The sequence below is a fragment of the Gorilla gorilla genome, chromosome 3 (genome assembly GCF_029281585.2).
Source record: "Gorilla gorilla gorilla isolate KB3781 chromosome 3, NHGRI_mGorGor1-v2.1_pri, whole genome shotgun sequence".
Taxonomy (NCBI): Eukaryota; Metazoa; Chordata; class Mammalia; order Primates; family Hominidae; genus Gorilla; species Gorilla gorilla.
The window spans coordinates 23,245,597-23,267,457 of record NC_073227.2 but is presented as its reverse complement, the minus strand read 5'-3'; the positions used below and the strand labels follow the sequence as shown (position 1 = coordinate 23,267,457).

The window sequence follows — 21,861 nt, the reverse complement described above, 5'->3', positions numbered from 1 at the left end:
GTAGTTTAATTGTTCTTTTATTAATTAACAATCATTTCAAAACAATTTTTGAAAAATTTGCATTTGTAGCCTGAAGTTCATGTGGTATTTACTTACTGGTTTGTCCTTGATAGTAGGGCTAGAAACACACAGATAGAGTTTTCCATCTTCTTCAATACAAGCATCAATTAGTGCCTGAACTGAGCTCTCTTCTTGAAAGAGAAGAAATGCATAGCCTGGAATAACCATTAAAGATGAGGCAATATGTCAAGCCAAGTGATTTTACTCCAAATTTCAGTACTATTTAGAAAATACATGCTTTTGAAAAAAAAAACAAACTATCAAATAGGATAAAAAACCAATATAAGAGAACACAATATCTTATGTAATACACATTAAAACAGATACTCAGTAAAGCAATTGGCTACTTTATATAGAACACTTGCTATCCCATACTGTATTAACTTACATGCATTAGTATTTGATTCTCACAAGACTATGAAATATTATTCCTGTTTTACAGAAGAAAAAAATCAAAGTACCACCAAAGTCAGTCTCATAGTAAATAGTTGGTTGAATAATTTCAAACCGAGGTCAGCCCCAAGGTCTCCCATGCGCTTTCTAGTAGTGATACTACCTTCTTAAAGAGCTTGGCAGAATTAACCAGGTGAGTATATCTGGAGCTAAAGTTTGCTATAAATGCCCTCAGGTTAATCCAAGTTCTAGACTTTTAGACTGGAACGCACTTGGAAAGGTCCAGGAAATCCCCTAAGCAGAGGAAACATTCCACAGTCTCATGAAAACTTCCCAATGATACTAAGAAAGCTACAGTAGGAAGGCTGGAATGAAACATGTTCCTTAATAAAACATGGGTCAGATGGATCAAAACTTTTAAATCAAGCCTCAACTTGGAAAAGCAGTGGAATACATTTTTCAAACTGTCTGGAGACTATCTAGACTTGTAAACAACCAATTGTCAATCTTTAATAAAAAATCATGTATCCAGCAGACAGAATAGACTACATTATAAAAAGAAGGCATCAAAATTTACACTGCAAGTTTACTATTATGTGATTATTCCCAGCAGGTGATAGCTATAAATGATCTATCCATTACCTTGGCAAGATTTCTATGCAAACAAATGTACAGCATTTTAATCTAGTCCCAGTATGAAGCAGACACCAGGCAAGCCATGTATGTCTGTTCCATCATATAATGGGAAATGTAAGGTCATGTTTTACTGAAGTCAGAAAACTCAGCTTATTGTCAACCATAGCTTCATGCCACAAAAGTCTGATGTGACACTAAAGTACTTCATTTTAATAAAATAAAAATACCTGTTTGCATAAAAAAATACCTGGAGCCATTTCACCTTATAGAAATGATTTCACCCTATATAAATAAAAACTTCCAAAGGTAAGAATACACAGGATTAAAAAACATGTCTTAGATTTTTTACACTGCTGGAAATAATTTAAATATTCTTGAAAATAATGAAGATTTTTTTAAGGCTTTAATTTTGATACAAAATAACAATCTGGGAATTACAAGTATTTTGTAATAATTAAAAGGATATAAGACCAATTTACTAAAATAGTATATTAAATTCAATATTTTAATGTTGGCCAATTTTTATAATTTTTGATATTAATATTTTAATATTGCTTAATTTAAAATAATACTCTAAATTCAATATCTTTAATATTGCTCAATTTTTGTTATTATTAGGGAATGTTTATATTACAAAAATTAAGCCATATCAGGTAAATTATGACTTACCTAATGCAAGTCATTAGATTTTAAAATATTCTTAACAAAAACATACTACATAATAGCTTCTTTCGAATTTGTTAAAGCAAGCTAATAATCACATAAGGTGAAGGTTATTCACTGCAAAGGAAACTTACGTACATGTGTGGCTTAGCATCTAAGGGACTCTAGTCACTGCTGTAATTACAAGGTAGCTTCACCCACTGGATGCTTCTATACCAGTGTTTTCCAAACCATGGAAAATGCTGAATTACAGAAATAACAAAATTGCTTGAAAGAACAAGGTTTGGGGATATTGGTCTTTGGAAATGGCTACATTTAACTGTAATTGTACCAAAAAAAGTATGATTTGCCAGTGCCAATTTTATTTTTTCGATTAGAGAAACTAAATACTGCAAAACCACAATAACAATGATAGCAACAATAGCAATAAAGACAACAACTATTCTGTTTCATTAAATATGTTCCATCCCATCTTTCTAGGCTTAAAGTACACCATCCTTGTAAGTGAACAAGTGGCTCATGCAAAAATCTGCATCTTTCTCCATCCAAACAATTCCTAATTCCTTTTTAAAATTCTATTTCCATTCCTGCCTGGAACTCTGTTCAAGTGCTTTTTATCTATCTATATACAATACCTTAGATTAATTCCAAACCTCTCAGTGAAGCTTTCCCCCATCTACTTGAAGTAATTTCTCCACCCTATAGTATTTTTTGTTATCTCATTTATTAGGCAGTTAACAATCCGTGAATTATTGAGAATATGAACATTCACAAAGGTGAATAAAGACACTATTTTACAGACCACTGAAAGAAACTGACATTAATAAAATAATTACAAATGTTTAAAGTTGTAAAAATGTAATACTGCAACTGTGATGAGTGCTAGGAGTGAAAGACACAGACAGCACTAGGAGTTGGGCAGGAGGAACTGACCTCATTTGGTAGATCCTCAATGTTTTCTGTGATCAACTTACACTTAAGCTTGAGATACAAAAGATAAGTAGGGAATATATAAAGAGACCTAAGGAAGAGACACAATCAGTCTAGAGAGTATCATACATAAAAGCACTGAGGCTGGAGAGAACAAGGCCAGTTTGTGGGACTGGAAGGAAACAAGCAGCAATAGTAGAAGAAGCTAGAAAGAAGGCAAGGCCAGGCAGAGGGAATGCATTTTTGCTTTTATCCTAAAAATAAGAGAAACCATTAAAGGGTTTATGCAGGTAAGTAAGGAATAGCACCATCCAATGAGTTTTCAAAGACTGCTGTGACTGGACTATAGGAGAAAACTGAAGAGGGCTAGAGATGTGGAGAGACTAGAAAGACAGCTGAAGCAGTCCAGGCAAGTGATGATGGTAGCTTAGTCGGGAACATTACAAAATAACTCAATACTCTTGAGTATTCAATAAAAATGGCATTTATAAAGTAAACTTTATGAAATGGCAAGAGAGTAAAACTATGGACAACACTAAAACTAAGCTAATAAATAAACATCTCTATCTATGTGGAGATAATTTCCTGTCTAAACCAAGGTTTTGTGACCTCCAATGAACTCCAGACTACATGGAGAGAGGCAGATAGCTTTAATCAGATTCTCATTAGAGGCCTGGGATCCAGAATCTCTACTCAAAAGATGCTCTTGATTCCCTACATACATATAGAATCTGCAAGTATTAAAAAAACATTGCATTACTCCATTTATCTAAAAAACTATGTGAACTATTAGTGAAGGTTCTATAATTCTCAATGGCAGAAAGTAGATATGACTCATATAATTCATCACCAGAAACCTGTACCTAGTTTTTATGTGCAAATAACTTCTTTATCATGCTTCATTTCCCAGAGTCAAAATCAAACCATTTAACAGTTCTATTGGGGTCTTTTCTCCAGGCTTGACAATTCACTAAGTCATGAAACTGAATAGTATGTGTGGTGTGCTTTTTCTAAAATTATATTTCAGCAATGTTTAAAGTAAAGTCTTAATCTTTGAACCTCCCCTCTTTTTTTTATTCATTTCAGAGAACCTTCCATTAGCAATTCTGACTAGCTGAATTAATGTTCAAGACTCCTTTCTCCTCTCTTCCTCTTGTTATTGTGGGCAGGATATACTTCCTCTCCCCACAGATGGTGACTTGATCATGCGACTTGCATGTGAAGGTTAGCACAATTTGTAATTCTTGTCCTGTGGTGATCAGCCACGGTGTCTTCCTAGCAATAACTGACTAACATAACTAAGCATCTTCCTCAAGTTTTACATCTTTATATAATTGAAAAAAAAAATAGACCCAACTAGCTACTTTGTCTTTTATCTAAATTATTTATTCATCAACAGTTGGTAATAATTTCTACTGCTCTGCTGTTATCTAGAACATTTAATGTAAATCTTATATTTCAACTGTTCATAAATTTATATTTTATGAAAGACCAATCACTTCACATAGATCTTAATTTCATAATGCAGAGAGATACTGTTTCATATGTCTATACCCAAGTTACTTGAAATGATGCCTTAGACAGAGAAAATACTCAAACATTTGTTGATCTGAGTCTATGAAATTATTATCAAATCATAGCAAGTCTCTCATGATTCCTAACTGGCTAAGTAACTGCTATTCTTTCTTTTGCTCTCATACAACCAATTTCCTAGCAAATATTAAAAATAACAATCCTTACCTTTTGGTGGAAAATAGGACTTGCTTTCTGCTTTATGAGGCCAATCTACTACCAAAGGCCCAAATCTTCTGAAGCTAGCAGTTATTTCATCTTAAGAAAGTACAATAATACACATTAGAAATTAGTTTCAGTGATTCGTTCTAAGAAATTCTGTACTGTTACTATGAAGATTTAACATTTAAAAGTGCCAAATACCTTAAGATAAATTAGAATATAAACACTGGGAATATGTCTAATATACTTATTAAAATAATATGTCAAGATTAACAATTTTTGTCAAAATAAATTCACTTTTTAAGCAATGCATTGGTTAGAATACTCAATTCCATGTGAATTTTAAAATTTTATATAACATTGTATGGATACTAATGACTTTATAGTACACCAAACCACAAATAGCACTGGATTGAAAAAAACGCCAACATATATAAGTTAAATAAAATCTATTACTGCTTCACAAATAAAATCATTTTATTATAGGAAAAAAGGTCTGCTAAAACAAGACTTGAATAACTACAATGTTGAAAAAATATACAAGGGTCTGATACATGCCTGGTAGTTTCACTGAAATCCATATAGGTTACATCCAATTGCTATGTCTTACGTTATTTCATTACATAGAAAGCTTATGAAGATCAATACTTAGAATAAGTTTATGGATATCTGAATCATAACTAAAAAATTTCCTAAAATGTAAGAATGAGTGATACATTTCCCATAACCTCACAAATATAGCTTAATATTTTAAGTCTTCAATTAATTTTCTTTTGTTATCACATACAATTACTAGTGTTTGTGAAACCCTAATTTCCTATTCATGTTCTGTTTCCATTTCCCTTTCGGGTTTAATAGCCTCTTTCTTCCCTGTTTCTAAGAGCACATTTATCCTTAAAGAAATTAAACTTTTGGCCGGGTATGGTGGCTCATGCCTGTAATCCCAGCACTTTGGGAGACAGAAGTGGGCGGATCATGAGGTCAGGAGATCAAAACCATTCTGGCTAACACAGTGAAACCCCGTCTCACCTAAAAATACAACAAATTAGCGGGGCATGGTGGCGGGCGCCTGTAGTCCCAGCTACTCAGGAGGCTGAGGCAGGAGAATCGCTTGAACCCGGGAAGTGGAGTTTGCAGTGAGCCGAGACTGCGCCACTGCACTCCAGCCTGGAAGACAGAGCGAGACTCCACCTCAAAAAAAAAATAAAAAAATAAAAATAAAAATAAATTAAACTTTTGATTACCAAGCATTGCAGATATTATCTTATGGTTGGTTCCATTTATTTCAGTGTATGTGTGCATGCACACATTATGGTGATACAAAAAGCTTTAAGTTTTATATACCTAAATATATTCTATATTTTAAAAACAAGTAGAGGCCGGGCGCGGTGGCTCACGCCTGTAATCCCAGCACTTTGGGAGGCCGAGGCGGGTGGATCACGAGGTCAGGAGATCGAGACCATCTTGGCTAACACGGTGAAACCCCGTCTCTACTAAAAATACAAAAAAAATTAGCCGGGCGTGGTGGCGGGCGCCTGTAGTCCCAGCTACTTGGGAGGCTGAGGCAGGAGAATGGCGTGAACCCAGGAGGCGGAGCTTGCAGTGAGCCGAGATCGTGCCACTGCACTCCACCCTGGGTGACAGAGCGAGACTCTGTCTCAAAAAAAAAAAAAAAAAAAAAAAAAAAAACAAGTAGAATATGACCCAGGTCATGAAAATCTTATTTACAAAAAATGCTCACAGTTACAAATATGATAAGATCTAAAGAGAAAAATAAAAAAGCTTTTGTTCAACTACTTTCATATTTCAACAGGTGATAAAGTATTTTAAAAGAAGAAAATGCATTCTAATTCTGAAAATCTCTAGGTGGTAAAAACTTTCATAGTCCATTCACATTAAATTTCATATTTTTTTGTTTTTGTTAAAGCCCAAATCACCATGTTAATAAATATCTTAATAAATACCTTCATCAATATCTGGAGGGAGACCACCAACAAAAACTTTTCGAGAGAAGCGTTCTATTCGCTCTCCATTTTGGTGAGCTGAATAACAGGTGGGTGAATTTAAAACTCCAACTTGATCACTGTGACCATCATCAAGCAAGCCATCATCTATTGGAAAGAGGGAAGAACGACCTAGAATAAAGAACAAACACAACTTGAGTCTCAGATCTGAGAAAATGATAAATTTAAGCATAAAAATACCAATGACAAATTCAAAGACTTAAAAATGAAGGTGATGCAGGTGAACATAAAAATTAAGAGAAATTTAAATAGCATGTGGTTTTAATTACCTGGATTCAAGAAAGAAGCAATCTAAAGAGTGACTTAGAAATAAACATAGTCATATGTCAACAATTAAACTGTAAAAGAGATACTAGATCACTTCAACTTGTTATGAGCAAGAACCTAATGTATGTGGACAGTTAGAATAGATATATAACAGGAGAAACTTTTCAGAAACTGGTGGCAGAAAGGAAATGACACAGACTAAATACATAAGGGGATATAATTTATAAAAAATCACTTGTAGACTACAGTAAGTAAGGATAAGAAGAACAAGTAATACTTGTATACAAGGTCTTGACCTAATTTATTACACGTGTGCCAATTATATGAAACAGTAGACAGACCTTCCGCACATGTGCAAAATAGAAAAGGTACCCCCTCTAGCACGTTAGTGCCCATTTGAGCCCACATTTCAGGAGGTAATCTTTATATAGGGCACATCCTGCACAATCCTCTGAAGTAATCCCCACTCTGTGGGTAATCCCTCCACAAAACTTAAATGACCTGATACACTCCCTGGCTGTCAAGGAATGTACATTTAGAAAGATAAGATCTATATATGTAACCATGGTACACATCCATAAGAAAGCTTCAAAGTGCTCAGAGGACATATTCTGGAGGAAAGGAGTCAAATAAAAGGATGATTTCCTAAATCTCTAAGTGAAATTAAATAGCATTTGGGATAAAAAGAGAAAAATAGCAGTACATAGTGAGGCATTAGAAAGAGGAGAATATCTATAGGTGGAAATATTTACAGGAACATGGTTTTCAGTAAATTTTCCTTTTTTCCAAGTGAAAGGAGAAACATAAGAAAATGTAGGAAAAATTGAACTTACTTGAGAAATAAGGAATAGTCAAGGTTGGCTGAAATATGTTGGAAACAAGGAGAGTAAAAGCCAGAAAAGCCCTTTGAGGCTAGAGTATTTAGCGTTGAATGACAGGCTAACGAGACATTTAGTAGGTGGCGAAGATAATAAACTAGATACAGGGATTCAATCAACATTATAACTTTTTCTATGCATTAGGGAGACTTAGTAAATATGGATAAGGTAGCTGAAAATGAGCAGATCAGAAGCTGTGCAAAAAATCCACAAAGGATGGATGGCAGTCACAAGCAGATAGGAAACAAAATAGGGAGAAAGAATGAAAAAGGAGAGATCTAAGGAAGACTTTAGAAAATGATAAAACCATTAACTGATATAAGGACAGTTAAGACCACAAACTGGTATAAGAAAGGAAAACAATTTAAGCTTTAGATGTAAAGTTTTATATGCTGTTAGGATGTTCAGAAGCAAATGTATAGTAGGAAGCTGAAAAGGAAGTGGAGAAAAGAAATGTCATATTTCTGAGAAAATAATTTGGAGTCAACTCCATGGGTTATAGTTTAAGGTCCTTTATAACATCAATGATAAACACTCCAGCGAGAAATGATGAGGACAGTTCCTTGGGAAACTTACAAGGAAGAAGCAGAACATTCAAGGAGCTAGAGAAAGGAGTGGTAAGAAAAGTGGGAGGGCAGCCAAAATATCATGGTAATGGAAGCACCAAAAAACCAATAAAAGAACTAAAGAGCAATTAAGTAACAATGCGAGATATTAAGATAATTACTTTTAATAAACAGTTGTTTTTGAGGACATACATGATCTGTGAAGGTAGCTGTTTCAGGAAAGTTGGGTAGGAGTCACATTGTATGTATTTAGAGTTTTATTAAGTATAGAGATCAAATGAAGAGAAGTACGTTAGAGAAGGAAAAACAGTAAGAATATGGACAAGTTGTTTTTCTTTCAGTATTAACTGAAGGATTTTTTTTGGATAGGAGACAATGCATATAATCTATAGCAGCGATCCCCAACCTTTTTGGCACCAGGGACCAGTTTTGTGGACAACAATTTTTCCACAGCAGGGGGATGATTTTGGGATGAAAATGTTCCACCTCAGATTATCAGGCATTAGATTCTCATAAGGAGCACACAACCTAGATCCTTCACACATGCAGTTCACAATAGGGTTCACGCTCCTGTGAGAATCTAATGCTACTGCTGATCTGACAGGAGGTGGAGCTCAGGCAGGCAGTAATGCTCACTTGCCCTCCACTCACCTCCTGCTGTGTGGCCTGGTTCCTAACAGACCATGGACCAGTATCGGTTTTATGTTGGGTATCTGTCTATATATTAAACAAACAGGCCACGGACCGGACCGTTTTATGTTGGGTATTTGTTTATGTATTAAATCGCATGCCACAGAACATCTTGAAAAATATGACACATGATGCAAGTGATACAAACAAAGACAATTAGAAATGTGACAGCCTGAACAGAATGGGTTGGGGACAAGAAGGAAGGGACCACACGCCTGTCAGAGTGAGGTAGCTAGCTATCTAGATGTTTGACATAAAAATTTAGTTTATAAGACACAACAACAGAGAGAAAGATGATATTTGATATAGGAAATGAATTATTCTAAAGATTCAAATGCTGTTTAAATACGATGTTCTGAAAAATACCCATGTTCACTGAGTAACTTTGTGAATATCGCTTAACTTTTCAAATACCGCTGTTATTAGAAACAGGAAGCAATGTAAAACAAAATGTCAGTATTTTTTGTGATCAATAGAGAAAGAAACAGGAAGCAATGCAAAACAAAATGTCAGTATTTTTTGTGATCAATAGAAAGGAAACTCTTCAACATGAAACTATTTTTACTCAATAAAATGAACATCAAGGTCCACTAAAAATAATATTAATTGTGAATAACTGGTCAAACTTTTAAAGGTTAGACTTTAATTGAATAATTCTCTACTTTAAAAGGAATAAAATAAACAGCATACATACAAACTTGATTTTAAGGAAAAAAAATCACAAATCCAAATTCTATATTTATTTCAGATGTACCAATACTTTGGAAAGTTTTTCACTTTAAAATGCCCTAACACAAATAAAAACTTAGCAGTGTCATAAATACAGTAAGTATTCAAATGTCTTTCTAACAGACATTTAAGTTGAGAAAAAATATGGATCACAAATACTTAGGGTCTACATTAAAAAAAAAAGAATGCGGTGACAAATCACACTATAAGCAATGCCAAAGAGAAAAGTGACCCAAAAATGACTCAAACTTTTTGTTTACTATAATAAAATATTACTTAGTATTCATATAACTAAAAACATCTATAATCTATTAACGAAGTTCAGCTAAACAAAGAATGTAATGAAAAGTTTAAGAACATTTTGCACACTAGCCATACTAACAAGAATCTTCACTGTTGGACAATAATGACAGCTTTTTTTCAAGAAGCCATAAAAGCTACAGATTTAAATACTCATTTAAAAGAAGAGTTAACTGAATATATATCATTGACAAAGTCTGACCTTTTACCTTGCCAATTATCCTTTTATCATATTCCAAATTAATATGACAATAAAAGGAGAACCATTAAATAAGTTATGTCTACCACTGTAGTATACTTTAAACATGCTTTCTAAGAAGGATACCATACATATGTTTTCAGGTTCTTACACCTCAAAGGAATAAAACTGAATGATAACGAAACACAACAAATTCATTTTGCTGGAATGCTGCAAAAACCAGGCTCAAAGGAAAATTCATAGTTTTAAAAGCATATTAGAAAACAAGACATGCTTAAAACAAATCATCTTGTTTCTACAACAAAAAGCTAGAAAAAGAACAGCAAATAAAATACAAAGAAAGTACGATGAAGGAAATAAAGTAACAAAAAAGAGACATCAATCAACACAGAACTTAACAAACATTAAAAGATTAAAACGAAAGTTATTAGCCACTTTATGGTAATAAATTTAACAACTAGAGGAAACAAATCCCTTGAAAAATGCAGCTTTTCAAAAATGGCACAGGGAGAAAAAATCTGAAAAGTTCTTTATCTGCTAAAAAAAAAAAAATGAAAATCATAACTTAAAATAAAAAAATCTTCCGACACAGAAAAATCCAGGCCTAGATGGCTTTACTGGCAAATGAACTAGACTTTCGAAGAAGAAAAAATAGCAATTTTATACAAACTCTTTCAGAGAATAAAGAAAGAGGAAGCACTTCACAACTTTTTTTTACAAGTGCAATACTAAAATCTGACAAAAACATAAGGAAACTATATACCAATATCCCTCATGAACACAAATGCAAAAATCCTAAAAAATATATTGGCAGAATGAATCCAGAAGTATAGATAAAAATGGAAAACAAATCATGATTAAGTGGGGTTCACCCCAGGAATGTAAGATTGATTTATCATTTTAAAACCAATTACTGTTAATTGTACTACATAAACAGACAAAAATAGAAATACCATAAAATTATTTCCATAAATGTAGGAAATGCATCTGATAAAACTCAACAGCTATTCATAATTAAAAAAAAAAAAAACCACAACTCCCAGAAAACTAGGAGTAGGAGGGAATTTCTTCAATCCGATAAAGAGCATTTAAAAAAAAAAGAGTGAAAGTCTGTAATAATAAATTATCAAATGGTTTCTCTTGAAGGTTTGGAAGGATGTTCACTCTATTTCTACTCAGCATTGTACTACTGGAGGTACAACAAATCAAAGAAGATGAAAAAATAATTTAAAGTCATGAATACTGGCAAACAAAAATAAAATTACTTAGTATAGACATAATTGTACATGTAAAATTCAAAGAAATCAAACTAGTAGAAATAATTGTATTTATCTAGGGAAGAAATGCAAATTCAATTTACAAAAACCAAATTCTTTCTAAATGCTAGTAATAAACTGGGAAAAAATTTTAAATATCATTTCCATACCTCATCCAAACCCACCAAATACTGACAAATAAACTTAACACAAGATATGCAAGACTTTTACACCGAAAATGACAAAAATTTGCTGTGGAAAAATGTTAAAAATATGAAATAAATGAATAAACAGAAGAAAGCATGTTAGATGTAAATTCTTTCCAAATTATCCAATCTACAGACTGGATATAATCCATCCAAAATCTCAGCACACTGTCTTCTAGAAATTCACAAGCCAGTTCTAAAATTTATGATAAATCAAAGGCCTACGAACAATCAAGGAGAGCGTACAAAACAAACAAACAAAAAGCCAAAGTTGGAGGATTTACACTACCAAGTTTCAAGACTCACTAGTTAGCTATAGTTATTGAGACTGTAAAACTGATATTAGAGTAGACAGATAAATGGAACATAATAGAATCTAGAAATGGGCCTATACATGTACAGTCACTTGATGTTTTTCAAAGGTACCAATGCAGTTCAATGTGGAAAAGTAAATCTTTTCAATAAATGGATTTCTAGTTGGAGGGAGAAAAATAAATTTGATCCTTGTATCACACCATACTGAAAAATAAATCCAAGAAGGATCACAGACTTAAATGCAAAAGTTAAAACAACGAAACTAGAATTTCTTCATAACCTCGTGGGTAGTGATAATTTCTTGGGACTAAATGACACTAATGGTGAATGAAAATAATTGGATTTTTATTAAAATTTAGACATTTTTCTGCTTATCAAAGATACTGTTAAAAAGCGGATGGCAAGCAATACGCTACTGGAAAATAGGACAAAATATATAAAGAACTCCCATAAATGAAGAAAAATGACCCAATTAAAAATAAGCAAAAGACTTGTAAGGGAACTTTACAGAAGAATACAATGGAATGGGTTAGAAGCACATGAAAAGGTGCTTAGATGTCATCCTTCGTCATCAGGAAACTGCAAATTAGAGCCACAGTGAGGGACTACACACCATCAGAATGGATAAAATTAAAAAGCCAACACTTGGCCAGGCACGATGGCTCACGCCTGTAATCCCAGCACTTTGGGAGGCTGAGGCAGGCAGATCACCTGAGGTGAGGAGTTTGAGACCAGCCTGGCCAACATGGTGAAACCCCGTCTCTACTAAAAATATAAAAATTAGCCGGGTGTGGTGGCGCATGTCTGTAATCCCAACTACTTGGAAGGCTGGGGCAGAAGAATCGCTTCAACCTAGGAGGTGGAGGTTGCAGTGAGCCGAGATCGGGCCATTGCACTCCAGCCTGACCAGCACGAGCAAAACTCCATCTCAAAAAGGAAAAAAAAAAAAAAAAAAAAGCCAACACTCTAAAGTCAGTCTCATACTCTACTGGAATATAAAACTAGAAACTATTTGGCAGTTTCTAACAAAGTTGAACATATACTTGCTCTATGAACTAGTAATTCCACTTTTACTTATACATCCAAGAGAAACGAGTGCTCATGTCCACCCACATACAAAAAGGCACAAAAATATTCATGGAAGCTTTATTCATAACAAGTACCAAATGTATAACTCAAACATCTATCAATAGGAAAATGGATAAACAAATTCATACAATAAAATGTTATTCACCAATAAGAAATAACTGATAAAAATTACTAATTGTAATTTCCTTTCTATACAATTTCCGTACAAAAAGCTAATCATTTCTCTTTTACTTGAGACTGATACTTATAAATATTTAAAAGTAATTACTTATGAAATTACTTTTTTCTTTTAAAAGAAGAGTTGATATGGTTATTCCTAAGGCTCTTACCACAAGAGTTAGATGTGTTTTTTATTTCACCAGATAAATAATCTTAGAAGGTAATATTTCCTTGCCGTTAAAATCAGTAAGAGAACCCTAAAGATATTAATTTGCAAACTCTATACTCAAAACAATTTAAAACTACAGTTTTGCATTGTTTAAGGTGGCAGATTTTTTTGCTTATGGTCTTCTGCTTTTTGATTTTAGAAATTATCACTTGATCTTGACTCCAAACACTTCATTTCTCTGCATTGTTATGAAAGAAACCCAAATCAAAATTACTGACCCTACTACAAGGCAACAAGAATAAACCGTTACACAAAAATGCTACTCCCATGAGTCTAAATTAAAATGTATATACACTCATATATATATAATATGTATGAATATGTGTATATATACACACATGTACAGGTATTTATGACAGATATTTATGTACATAAGCACTGATACATACATATGAATGAAAGGCAAATTAAAGTTTTGTAATAGAAAATACAGATAAAACATCTGAGGATTTAGAAGCAGAGAAGATTAATTATAACCCAGGCTGGAGTGAGATTCTAATTAAAGGTTCTTTAAAAGAGAATGATTTACAAAGAATGAGATAGTTATAGACAGAAAAGGATAGAGGAGAAAAAGAAGTAGAGGGAAAAAGCCTTCCTTCGGTAGAAGATATTTGCTTAGCCAAAAGCACAGAGAAATATTCCAAAGGCCATATTAAGGTAAAATACAGAAAACAGGAGATATTCTTAACTATGAGTTCAAGAACCCTATCTACAAATGCAAGTATAATAGCTTACATTAAGTTTGCTACCTAAAATGTATAATTTTAAAGGCAAAATAGTAGTTATAATAAAGATTATAGATGAATGAAGTAATAAGAGAAGGAAGAGCAAAACGAGAATAATGGCTATCCCCTATGGTCTCTGGTCTCCGTGTGTGTGTAGGTGTATGTGCGGCACACATCCATGTATGTTAGAGAAGTTATAGGTGATTACTAACTCTGACACTGGGCGCTATGCTAATGTTACCAAACATTAATTTAAAAAACTATCAAAACAACAGAAGTATATTTCAGATTGATCTATTTTCAGCATTATCTGTTTAATCAAATACACTTGGGTATGATTCTGCAAATAACTGAGAAAGGCACCATAATGTACACACTAACGGCTTAAAAATGTTTTGCTCCAATAGGTTTGTACCTTTCTCATAAAGGATAAAGAAGATAATTTACTTAAAAAATTTATAATCTATGACCTTATATGTCTTTGTAAATTTTATTTAGTTTCTAGATATATATGCTTTAAAATTAGGTTTACTAAAATTTGTTTTCTATAAAAATTCATATTGCTGGGTATAGGTGTAGAGCAGACACCATCAGTCTCTTAAAGGTTAGGGAAGGGAGGTCAGCAAATTTTTTTCTTTAAAGGGTCAGTATTAAATACAATATTTTACATTTTGAAGACCAGACATTTTCTGTTGGAACTACTCAACTGTGCTATCATTGTAGTTTCAAGGCAGCCAGACAAAAGTCAATGAATAAATACTGGCTGCATTTCAATAAAACTTTGTTTACAAAAACAGAAGCCTTGGCCTGCGGGCCATGGTTTCCTGACCCCTGTATTAGTGTTACCCCAGCTTTTTTTTCATGCTTCAGAGATCTTGCCCACTCTCTCACAATTATTGAAGTTATTTATCAAGGATTTCAGCCTTGATTTCATCATAAAAATATCTGGCAGTGATGTTATTAGGGAGTGTACAGTTACCCTGGGTACTTCACAATTGTTCCAAATTGAAAATCCTGGATCAACTTTAAAGCAGTATACTATATTATTAATAATTCCTTATTTATTATAGCACGTAAGTCTGAATGACTATACACTATGAATAAATCAAACTTCTCTAATTAACCTTTCCATCATTTGTCTCCCTTTAAAATTATTTCTCCTATCTTCTCATCCCATATATAACCTACTAACTCAAGCTCTGGGTTTCCTTGCTTAAAAGGATTGCCTTCCGGGTCTTAGAACCATTAACTAAAATAGGTTTTTTATTTATATTACTAAAAATATTCTATATATTTTTATTCCTTTTGGAACACAGTAGCCCTTTAATCCTTTATTAAAGGAACTTATTGTGCTATAGAAATAGTTTAAGTTGAAAGGATCGAACTTAAGTTACACTTCACGCCTCCCTTCACAACCCTCATCCTACTTCAATCCTGGACAAGTATGTTCACTCTCAGAATGGAATGGAAGAAACAATGAATAAAAAATAAATACAAATGATAAGTAGTTTTCCATATATTAAAGTCAGCTCCCCATGTGAACCCTTTTCCTTCCTAATGCTGCCCCCTAGGCAGCTCTAAAGTAGAACTCTTTATGGCTACCAGGGGATAGAGATACACAGTAGTGATAGTAGGTTCCAACTAAAAAGCAGGGACAGAAATCTCTGCTTTTCTTAACTACTACTAGCATAATTACATTTTGATTATTCCTAAAGTATATTTCATAAATTAATATCTAGAGCTAGCTTTATTTAAAGTTCTTATTGACATTATTAAGAAATTCCAGTACATAAAGTCATTTTGGTAGTAACTTGATTTGACTGTAGTCAAGTGAGAAATCTTTTAAATGAAAACAGTTTCGTGCCTGGGCTGAAAGAAGAAAAACAGTTCTTCCTGAACAGGACTACAAAAGGCAAAGTCAGAATGTCCTGTGAAAATAACTGTTCACCCATTATTGCACTGGTAGAAGAGCCATGACTTATTTTTAGCAAAAATTATATCAACTCAGTGTGACACATCCCACATGAACAGAAGATAAGCAACTCATTTTTCATAAAATAATTACTAAATAAATGCAGTTTCTTTGATGGATCAAATCTAAAACATGAGGCTATATAAAAGGGGGTCTTTGGTGGTTAAAAGGTTATCAGTCTGAGGTTCATTATATCTAGCATGGAATAGGAAAAAACAGTAAAAAATAGGAAGAAAGCCAGGTGACTAGCCATTTCTGAGTCATTCCTTTGGTATGCAGGTTTTAAAAAAATTGCATTACTTACCGTTTCAGTGTACTTTAAAATTCAGATAAAATCTCTCAGTAGTTATTTCTAATGAGTGTGCCTTTCACGTGACTCTCACAATCAAAATTTTAAAAGTAGACTGCTAGTGTTCATAATTTACTAAGGCCATATAATTTGAGATGAAAATTCAGGCATTCACTACCCCTTATGCTAAGCCAAATATGTGTGCCAACCATCAGTTCTGTCATAATGGAAGCTTTTATCAGAAGCCTTAAAACCATGTGAGAGTCTTCCTTCTTCCAATGCAGGAAGGCAGTTCTGAAGCCGAATAAGTCTTTATGGCTTACAGGGGATAGAGATATATAGGAATGATAGCTGGTTCCTATATAAAAGCAGGGAAAAAAATTTTGTTTTTTCTTAATATAATCATAATCTACAATTATTGAACTGAGATGAAGACAAATAATAACATTACTTCCTAATACCTTGTTCCTAAGAACTTCTTAGGTCATGATATTTACACGAGAGCATACGAAATTAGACTAAATGTAAGTCACAACAGTTAAAAGATGAAAAATGTTTAACAAGGCAAGAATTCTGAATTGCTCTATAGTTTCAAAATGCCTAAAAATCACAGATTGGTAAGTGGGTTGTGTTTCAGAGAACTGAAGCTCCATTACTAAAATTGCATAGTGAAATAAGCTAGTCCATAGATGTGAAAATAGGTACTAAACTTCTAAACTGCTCCCCCCTTCTCAGCTTGCTAAGTCTTTAGAAAAGTTGTTCAGCTTCAATTTTTTAAGTCTTGAGTGTCTGTCTCCTCTAAGTTTTTAGTTAGAAAACTGAAAAACCAAAAGATTCAGTCAAGCATTTGAAGAAACCGTATTAAAAAATTAAGTTAAATTCAGATAATCTGAAATATAAAATTGGGACCACTTAAGAATATAAAATACTAGTTTTGGTTGTCAGTCGTGGCAAATGGTTTTGCTTGTTTGTTTAAAAAGTACACACATTCATGACTAGTTGAAAAGAAATGGAAGCACTGGCACATGTCTATAGGTGGCTCATGCCTATAATCCCAGCACTTTGGGAGGCCGAGGTGGGCAGATCACCTGAGGTCAGGAATTCAAGACCAGACGGGCCAACATGGAGAAACTCCATCTCTACTAAAAATAAAAAATTAGCTGGGTGTGGTGGTGCATGCCTGTAATCCCAGCTACTTGGGAGGGTGAGGTAGGAGAATTGCTTGAACCCGGGAAGCAGAGGTCGTGGTGAGCCGAGATCGCGCCACTGCACTCCAGCCTGGGCAACAAGAGCGAAACTCTGTCTCAAAAAAAAAAAAAAATGTGATCGAAGGGCACTATTATTCCTGTCTATCCTCTATGGCTTAAGGGAGATTTTTAGAGGTCAAAGAAAACTCTTTTTATTCGGTGTGGCACTTGGAATAAGCCTAACAATATAAACATCATGGTTATTGCTCATTTAAAGAACAATCTAGTAGCATACTTTTGCTTCCTCTCATCCCATCTACTAGTCTGCACATGGAAAAGGGAGAAGCAAAGTTTTAGCCACAGAAAACATCAGCTACTTTCCTAGGAAGTTCAATAATAGTCTTGCATCACATAGTCCTCTTTCCTTAGGATACCACACAAGAACTCTGTGGGGAATACTTTTGTGGGGGAGGGAAAGGAAAAAGGAAAGGGGAGAAGGTATGTGTTTGTGTGTGTGTGTGAGACAGAAAGGGAAAGAAGGGGTTATATTCTTAGAAAACAGAGAAATATAAGCAACATGATTTCTATAAATCAGTGTTAAAAATAATCTATTTGGTGTGTGTTATTTTCAACTGGGTCAACATAAAACTAACAATCTAGAGCTGTAAATTATACATCATAAATATGACAGTTACACATTTAGAGAGTAGAAAAATCATACTTCATGCTAACTTCACTAATATTAAACATATTTAAGCAGACAAATCATAAACAGCATCTTTATTTTAAGAAATACAGAAACAACTTTAAAAACTAGAGTTAAATCTCAGCAGTTTAAAAGGGGAAAATTTATTAAATAACTACAATTAGTATAAAAATACAGTTCAAAGGTTAAGAGATTTAAAATTAAAAACTTCGACAAGTGCTCAAATCAAAATACAATTGTGTGAGTTTTCAGATATTGCATGAAAAATCTAGAGTAATTAATTACAACATTGATCAGTAAACCCCATTAGAAACAATTATACCATAGCAAACAGAAATGAATTACCTCGTCTTCGCCCATAACTCCTTGCTGCATGTAAACAAAGCACAAATTGTAAAATGTCAGAACTAAAAATAAGCCCACATATACAAATATTTCTGATAAGAAAAGCTATGTGGGCATCTGAAAATTAGTGCTACTTTGTTTTAAGAGCAATGACAATGTCACCATATAATATTTAAATGTTTTACCATTCTACAAAGGACTTTTATTTATAGGTAAATATATATCATCTGAATCATATAAAACTCTGAAATTAACAAGAAACACACATTTTATTATCATTTGTGTTAAAATTCACAAGTATTTGTTTCAGCTAATGAAGATAGAAATATACAACACTTTGCAGTAAATGGCATCCCAAATAATTTTCCCAGTGAATGGAAACAACTTGAACTAAATGCTTATTTTTCTACTTATTATAAAGAATGGTATGGCATATATAGTCCAATAAATAGCTGTTCAGATCCAATCTACATTATACCAAGTCCTGCATGGAAGTAGTGCTAGAAGACACAGATGACTGAGAAGATACACCACTATTAAACTGATACTCTGAAGCTTGTACAGATTAGACAGGATTTAAGAAATCAATGTTAAACTTGTTTAGAGAAATTACTATAGCTAATAATGCTTTCTATCACTTTAATATATGTTATAACAGCTATCTACTAATTGTTTATGTGTCTACCTATGAGGTAAGAGGGATTCAGATACAAATTACTATTAACATAATCATGGAATAGTACATATGTTAAATACCATAGAAGTATATATATAGGCATTTCTATCTATGTTACTTGCAGTGACATAATTCCTATGGAAAAAAAAGACTGTAATTTCTTTTTCATAAGAAACTACTAGTTTGATAAAATCCACAAATTGTTTTAAAAGAACTCCTCCCCACAAATTTGAATACACAATGAGTATTTTTACCCTGAAATTAATATATGAAGTCATGGCAGTAAACAAACAAACAAAGACTGTTAAAATTAAGATCTTATTTTATATTCACAGATTTTTTTAGGCCTGGAAAAAATTCAATATTGAATAAATCTTAAGTAAAAATGTGTGCTGAAAGTTGTCAGAAATGTCTACCTAAAAATATAAAACTTAAAGATCAAAAGAAAACATTTCACATTATGAAATATACTTTTATTTTATGCTAATGCTTTACTAGAAGGAAGTGTGTCTGTAACACACTAGTTCCTCTAATAGAAAGTGGGAAAAACAAACTTGTCAACTCTCAGTCATTTAAATTCTAAGAAAAAAGTCAATCACTATAAGGCTTATATCAGACCTTTTCATATAAAATAACTTCATTTGCATCGCTGCCATTCTAGTGTCTTTATTTAGCTTATAATCTGTTGCACACTTAACCTATCCTTGAGCTCCAATTACCCCAAAGTCTGGCAGATCTATTTTATAGCTTACCTGACCTATATATTATTCCTCCTCTCCTCAGATAGGAGTGAAAGCAGCACTTAGTATTTTGTTGTCTAGGTCTTCTAAACATGAAAGTTTTTAAAAAGCTCTAAGTGATGGGAGATCAACTGAAAAATCAGACTGATGCAATAAATTTTAATAGAGTGATCAAGAATAGACTATAGAGCTACACACGGGTGGTCATGCCTGTAATCCCAGCACTTTGGGAAGCTGAGGCGGGTGGATCACCTGAGTCCAGGAGTTGGAGACCAGCCTGACCAATACCGTGAAACCTCGTCTCTACTAAAAATACAAAAATTAGCCGGGCGTGGTGGCGGGCACCTGTAGTCCCAGCTACTCAGCAGGCTGAGACAGGAGAGTTGCTTGAACCCTGGAGGCAGAGGTTGCAGGTAGACGAGATAGCGCCACTGCAATCCAGCCTGGGAGACAGAATGAGACTCCGTCTCAAAAAAAAAAAAAAAAAAAAGAATAGACTACAGAAGAGTGAATAGTTATATTAAGCCTAGAAATGGTCAACAGTCCCCAAACCACTTCACAGGATGTGAAGGGCTTCCTGCTTATCCCTGGGCATAGCCTAATGGTATTAATCCAGTATAAATTTGCTCTGGAGAATTTTATTCATAGGTGTAGAAAATTGAAGATTTACAAAGCAAATAAAAATATTTTCATCAAGTTTAAAGTCAAATGATAAATTATGATGAAGTCATAATGTCACAATTATTGACCTATTGAGAAAATTAATGATATCGTAGCCAGTTTATGTTCTTAGCTGAGGCTACTCAATACTAAAATGGTAAAAATATGTATAAATTTCATAGCATCTTAAGTTTTCATTCCTTGGCTTGAATATAATCACTTAGAAAATTTCTCCAACTATCTCATACCTGAGGAATTTCAGAATCCTGTAAAGAGCTATTCTACTTATTTTTTGGGCAACTCTCAGATTCCAAGTATCTACATTACCAAAAATAGAACTGACTACAGATGAAGCTAAACCATGTGAAATATTTCCTATTCCCTGTTATGGAAATAACTAATCTGCCACCATCACACTAAACAATGGTGTGTGTATTCACTTTCCTACCAATATTTCTATGTGAATTTCTGGAGTATGTTCCATTATAACTCTTAATCAGAATTAAGAGAAATACCTACCTATTAAGAAAAAAACTAAGTGACTTATGTTTTTAAAAAGACTTTTTGTAACAATATGTCCTTCAAACTCATTTAGAAAATGATTTTTAAAAGGAAAAACTTGTATAAAAATGAAGAACACTTATATGAAGTGTTGTAAAAATAACATGAGGAGCTGGTTATTTAACATACCTGTTGATGTGTATATGCACAGGTATGTTAAACATATATTACTGACACATGTGTGTCCTTATTTATTTAAAAATAAGAAGGCTTTGAGAAAAGCCTGAAGACAAGCGACTTTACAATTTTGGTTCTGGTTTCCAAATCGTCTTATTAAGGATCTAATCCATAGCTACAAAAAACAAAAACAGGATGATTCTAATATTCTGACTAGAAACTGTGTAGGGTCATATGTATTGGCTCTCAGCTACAGTTGTGGTAACTTGAATTACTGCAGCTAGAGGAAGGGATAGGCATACACATTAAATTAGCTGGAAATACAGGTTAAAGTTCTCTTGATGAGGAAACTAAAGACATTTTTATTTTTTTCAATGTGAAAAAGCCAAAACTAAGGAGAGAACCATGCTACTAAATCATAGTCTTTTTTTTTTTTTTGAGGCGGAGTCTTGCTCTGTCGCCCAGGCTGGAGTGCAGTGGCGCAGTCTCAGCTCACTGCATCACTGCAAGCTCCACCTCCCCGGGTTCACGCCACTCTCCTGCCTCAGCTCCCGAGTAGC

The 21,861-nt window shown here is 33.5% G+C and overlaps 1 protein-coding gene across 14 annotated transcripts in view; it reads right to left on the bottom strand.

Moving 5' to 3' along the window:
• CPEB2 (cytoplasmic polyadenylation element binding protein 2) overlaps positions 1-21,861 on the bottom strand; it is a 68,803-nt gene that overhangs the window by 11,540 nt on the left and 35,402 nt on the right. For 8 of the 14 annotated variants that reach the window (XM_055385677.2, XM_031010408.3, XM_031010406.3 and 5 more), the window contains 4 exons: positions 18,548-18,571; positions 6,381-6,551; positions 4,423-4,512; positions 97-215 (listed from right to left, as the gene is read on the bottom strand). In XM_055385677.2, coding sequence (XP_055241652.2) covers positions 97-215; positions 4,423-4,512; positions 6,381-6,551; positions 18,548-18,571 — 404 coding nt within the window. The remainder of the gene's footprint in view (positions 1-96; positions 216-4,422; positions 4,513-6,380; positions 6,552-18,547; positions 18,572-21,861) is intronic. The other 6 variants (XM_055385678.2, XM_031010410.3, XM_031010407.3 and 3 more) reach the window with 1 other exon arrangement.